Source organism: Poecilia reticulata, linkage group LG8, assembly GCF_000633615.1.
Source record: "Poecilia reticulata strain Guanapo linkage group LG8, Guppy_female_1.0+MT, whole genome shotgun sequence".
Taxonomy (NCBI): domain Eukaryota; kingdom Metazoa; phylum Chordata; class Actinopteri; order Cyprinodontiformes; family Poeciliidae; genus Poecilia; species Poecilia reticulata.
The window spans coordinates 21289574-21295455 of record NC_024338.1 but is presented as its reverse complement, the minus strand read 5'-3'; the positions used below and the strand labels follow the sequence as shown (position 1 = coordinate 21295455).

At 39.0% G+C, this 5882-nt stretch overlaps 1 protein-coding gene across 2 annotated transcripts in view; it reads left to right on the top strand.

Moving 5' to 3' along the window:
• mgat5b (alpha-1,6-mannosylglycoprotein 6-beta-N-acetylglucosaminyltransferase B) overlaps positions 1-5882 on the top strand; it is a 78264-nt gene that overhangs the window by 68648 nt on the left and 3734 nt on the right. For both annotated transcript variants that reach the window (XM_008416650.2, XM_008416652.2), the window contains 2 exons: positions 31-147; positions 3102-3176. In XM_008416650.2, coding sequence (XP_008414872.1) covers positions 31-147; positions 3102-3176 — 192 coding nt within the window. The remainder of the gene's footprint in view (positions 1-30; positions 148-3101; positions 3177-5882) is intronic.

Below are 5882 nucleotides of genomic sequence, written 5' to 3'. Positions count from 1 at the left end.
AATAAAAATCCCCATATATTTCTCTCCCAGGTGTCCTCCCAGCATCCCTACGCAGAGGAGTACATCGGCAGGCCACATGTCATCACCATCGACTTCAACAACTCTAAAGTGTTTGACGCCACCATCCGTGAGATCATGAAGATCAATGTATGTTAATCGCTTCTGTTTTCTACCCCAACTCTTGACTTATCCATCAAAGTAAAGCTTTGTATTACCACCGGTAACCAAAGGTGCACACGGCTGCACATTACACATAGGTGAGGTTATAACGAGCTCCTTCAGCTTGCGTTGACCCACTTTTTTAAACCCCGCAGCCGTTAATAAAGCTCTTAATCTTGGCATCTGACATTACAGCAGAATTGCTTAGCTGGCTTCCTCTCAGCTCACTTTGCTTCTAATTGCCTGAGATATTGAGTGGCTCTGCTGGTAAACTGTGCCCACACCTGGTTTTACACAGCAGCTTTCTGGAGGCCAGCCCCACAGGCAGCAAGCGTTGTTTGCGTTGCATCGAATGAATCAATCACGCTGTTCTCAATCTGTCACCAGAACAACCCGGAGTCGCTGCCAAACCTCTCGTGGTGCAGAGATGCATCTGCGCTTCCACCAACCAGGTGTTTCCTGCTGATAGAGGCAAAACAAAGTACAAGTCGTTGCCCTGTTAGATACTTGAAGTGCTGATCCAAGGGGAAGGGAAACGCGACGCTCGACATGCAAGATGACTAATGGCGGAGCAGAAAGGGATGGAGCTTGGAGCGATGGAGTGATTAATTCACACAAAATCAAACAAAAATCAGATTTTTTTTTTTTTTATATATTATTATTCGCTCAGTATGAATGTTTGCAAGCAGCTGGTCAGTTCCATCTTAAGTCAACAATCCAAACAAAACTTTCCTGGCTCAACCACAAAATCTGCCCACTAAGACTTTTAAAGCTGGCTCATCAACACATCACATCTTGTTATGTGTCCAACAAAAGCCAAGCGTTCATATTTCTCAAGGGGCCTTGTGTTGGACCGTTTATTGACTAGCAGCAACGGGAGAAGTTCCCACAGCCTCTAGTTGCCAAGCAACTGGTCTACTTGGTGACATTTTTCATTTGTGTGGACATGGTAATTGATGTGACGACGGGTGGTTTGTGTCACCTGCTTGCAGCACGTAAAGTAAAGCTAGGTTTATCTTGCAAATGTAATTTAACATCCAAACGTCAAATTAAAAACATTTAATTCAATATTAAACTGGATTTTCAGCGTTGNTATATTATTATTCGCTCAGTATGAATGTTTGCAAGCAGCTGGTCAGTTCCATCTTAAGTCAACAATCCAAACAAAACTTTCCTGGCTCAACCACAAAATCTGCCCACTAAGACTTTTAAAGCTGGCTCATCAACACATCACATCTTGTTATGTGTCCAACAAAAGCCAAGCGTTCATATTTCTCAAGGGGCCTTGTGTTGGACCGTTTATTGACTAGCAGCAACGGGAGAAGTTCCCACAGCCTCTAGTTGCCAAGCAACTGGTCTACTTGGTGACATTTTTCATTTGTGTGGACATGGTAATTGATGTGACGACGGGTGGTTTGTGTCACCTGCTTGCAGCACGTAAAGTAAAGCTAGGTTTATCTTGCAAATGTAATTTAACATCCAAACGTCAAATTAAAAACATTTAATTCAATATTAAACTGGATTTTCAGCGTTGRACACGTAACAGTTCACGCTCACTTGCAAGCCTCAAAAATTTGGTATCAACTGCACAATAAAAGCAAAGGACACGGTTCAAGCTGCAAATAAAGTTTTGTCTACATGTACTGATGGACCACTCGGACTTGATGAAGATATTACTCCATAATTGACATAAAAACAACAAATTTTAACAGCAAATGCATTCCGATAGAAAGCTGTAATTTTTTGAGGCATTTCCTTTGGTCTGAAAAAACTGAAATTCAAGTGTTTGGCTATAATGACCAGCAATAAAATTGGAGAAAAACCAGCAAACATGCAATTATTAAGACACCATCTCTTCTGTGAGGTATGACAGTTGTGTTGGTATTTTCCTTCACATCTTGTAGGGGATCAAATATTTGTTGTTTTTTTCATTCAAAATGACCATTTTTTTTGGGGGGGGGGGGCATATTTTCTACATTCATGAGTTTTCTGTCTCTCTTCATAAAACATAAACTGCTACAAAAGTTGCACACAGAGTAAACCCACCACATCAAAAGTAGGTCARATTAACATTTCCTCTACTGTACACGTCTCTGTGCGATCTCTTCTCCACAGAAATTCAAATCACCCTGCATGATTTGTTTTCCTCTCATTCTATTATAACAAGATGCCCAAAAGGCAAATTGCATTGCACGACAGCTGATGAAGTGCCAGCTCCATTTCATTTAACTCKGATAAAGTAATGTAATAAGACGTGGCTAAGAGCAACAGAGTACTAGAAAGAACCATTTATCAATTTAAATGGAGAAATACATCGGGTGGTYTGATGGTAAACARCGAGCACGACATCAAAGAGAGGAACCACCACTTTCAAAACGGAGTTCGTCCTGTTCCTTCATCATTCCTCATCAGCTTCAAACGGTGGCATTTCCATACATCTAAAGACACTGCTGTCCAGTGAATGGTCTGAGTCAAGTGCATCTTTTCTTTCTGTGGTCTCYGTTTACTTCAAATACCAGAAATAGTATTAAGTGCTATTGATCAGCTSTTCTTAGGGAATTTCAAACCATTTTCTGTCATCAAACCRCAGAAGGCAAGCGACAGGTTTCCATAGCTGCTCCAGCAGGACCAATATTTCACTAAAACCCCCCATCTGTGGCGCTCTGCGACCTTTTGATCTGCTGTCAGCTCCATCCATTGTGTGATGTATCGACGTAGTCATCGCCAAAAATAATAATGAAATTAATTTTCAAGGCTGCCACCTTTGATGTATGAGGTCATTGATTTTTATGTGAAGCCCGTGGCATGATATAAGTCTTCTACAATTACGCTAATGAATATGTCAGCTAGGATTAACTATCAGATGCTCGVTTCCTGTAATTACAATGGCTCGGCTCTACGCACTCAGACACCGGCTTCCTCCGTTTCTTCTGTGTCCGCAGGTGGAGCCGTTCCTGCCCTACGAGTACACGTGCGAGGGAATGCTCGAAAGGGTTCATGCCTACATTCAGAATCAGGTATTTGAGCTCGCATCGACARCCTGCTGTTTGTGGAGGGGGTGGGGGTCGTGACTGCACCAACAMGTCGATGGCAAGATGAACGTTTTGGCTTCTTTTTACTGTCGCAGGCTTGTCTGTTTGCATCCCTGTTTACCCGTAAAGTTTTGCAATCTTGCCAGAACAGATTTAACGGTGCTTTGAAAGGAGGTGCAGAATGCAGGAAACCCCCTATAAGCTTGACATTGATTCAGATTCATGTTCCGTCAATGCTCTCTTTGTGATATTAAGCTTTGGCAGAGGTTGAAGATGGGCGCGCTTTCCCGTGCTTTTATATGAAGAMTAATATATTGCCATGTATATTACGTCCTGGCAGAGGGAGCTGCTCAGATGGCCTTAAAAAGACCAATAGATGCATGGAAATTACACTACCAGGCTACAGATGAAAGCCAAAAATCATGAAATGCTTTGTGTCAGTTTTAGTATAAGTTATTGTGCACAAAATACAAGAAATGTGTATTAAATACACTTTTAAAATAGCTTCTTTTGCTTCTGTATGCAAGGAAATTCAACATTTACCAACTGTTTCACCAGACTTGTAATTAAAAAAAAAAAATAGAAACGGTTTTTGAAAAGCACGTTTTTCTGTTTGGTTGGTTTTGTTCTACTTCTTTCCACCTCATAATGCACCGAAGTCAAACCATTAGCCTTGGAAGATGAAAAGGAAAATCAGAGGCTGGAATCCAGATACCACTTCGTCTTGTTCCTAAGATGAAAAGATGTTTTAAAAATGGCTAAAAAAAAAAACAAAACAATAAATCCAATTAAATAATTAAAAATATGGTTGCAAGTGCACAGCACCAACATGCTTCTAAWATGTTTTTTCTTTTTTTCTCTCTCTCTCACTTGCCTTTCAGAGTTGAATAGAAAAAAACCCACTTATTTCTCCTTTCTTCATAAATGAAATAATATTCTACAAAGAAAAATTATCAAATTTACAAAATCACAAATGTTTTCTGGGCACTAAATTTAATGACACTCTTCAAATAAGTTTCATTTAAATTGAGGCTGCCACTGATGACATTTATTATAATTTTTCAATCAATCTAGTGACCAGTTTTGCGAGTGATAGCTGTTTGTCTGCAGTAAATGTTTCTGTTTATTACAAACGTAAACATAGGTTTGCACTTTAAAGTCTAAAAGGTAGTTATAAAGTGATGCCTCCAGTAAGACAAAAATWTATAAAATGGAGCTTTTATTATTTATGCATTCATGATAAAAACATGCGAATRTTTAAAATGTCAAATATGATGAGACCAAACTGGAAATAAATGCCTCTGCTTACTAATCTGTCTAAAATGTATTACTTTTCGTCCATTTAACTTTAAATTTAGGAAGTGTTACTTTAAAATGACCAGCATTCATTAACAATGTGTTATTTATGAGCCTGTGGTGTTTACACCTGATTCATTTTGATAATCACATCATCTGCCCAATTAAATTTGATTAAAACAGGTAAAGTGAAATTGATTTGGTCTTCTGCCAATTATACGCCAACACACTGTACTAATCGTTTCAAGATGAGTCCAAATCTTAAACAAGGGGAAAAAAAAACATAGTAGTCAGAGGATTCATCCAATCTCAGTGCTCAGAGAAACCGTTCTACCTCCAGTATCTGTCTTTTTTACCAGCACACGTAAAACGCAGTTACTGCTGTGGTTTAAGACAAAACATTCGGATCGTCTTAGCTGCTGCTCTGTTGCCTGACTTGSTGTACGTACTTACTTTCCACCGCTTTGACCTTTAAAAAAATAAAATAAAATGTTCAGAGCCTAGTTCATTCGGCTGTGGCTTATTGGATAATCTCATCTGGCTTGTGCCGTGTACCCGCATTCACAGATTCTCACATGTACCCCTGCTGCTGTCTGCGGAWGAGGTCCTCCTCTAAAACATTTGGAGGAAATTGTTGTAAATAATGTTAAAGAAAGAATAGAAGAGAAAAAAAACATGAAAACTAAAATTATAGATGTTGATAGAACATAGTTGACATTATTGATTCGGTTCATGAACTGCAGTGGTCCAGTTATGTAAAAACTCAAATTTTACCCTGTGATGTACAAACTAGTGATGTCTTCCTAWTTAACAAAGACGATGCGTGTATGTACTTAGATTTTCAGTGGTTTTGTGTGTAAGAGATGGAAAATGACTTGCTTTGTTGTACAGTCTGAACTGCTGTGTAGAAACTTCAAGTTGCATTCTACAGTTCTGTCCTTTTGCTGTTTAACTTTCGTTTCTCTAATACCTCCAAAGTTATCTTCRTCCTTTATAATTTTTTGGATAAACCTTGGATAGATGTCAGGGGGTCGGAATATTTAGATCCTTCCTTTCTCCGATGCATCCCAGTGTGCTGTTGATGGTGGGTGATGTTTAGTCTGTTTGTGTGAGGAGTTATTTTACAGCATGTGCTCTCACAAGTATTTTGAAGAAAAAGTCATTAATTATGTATTTTTACATCTGCACAGTTCCTTCTGTTTTTATGCAGGCATATGTCCACTGGTTTGCTAATCTATATTTCTTAGCAATGAGGAGTTTCTCGTTTCCTTCTCACTTCCTGTTGCTTTCTTTTAAGTTGCTTGCTGAAAGTAATATGCATTGTCACTTCCCACAGTTTTCTCTTAAAACTTTATTATGACAGAGAAAACGACATTGCCCTGACATTTACAGTTT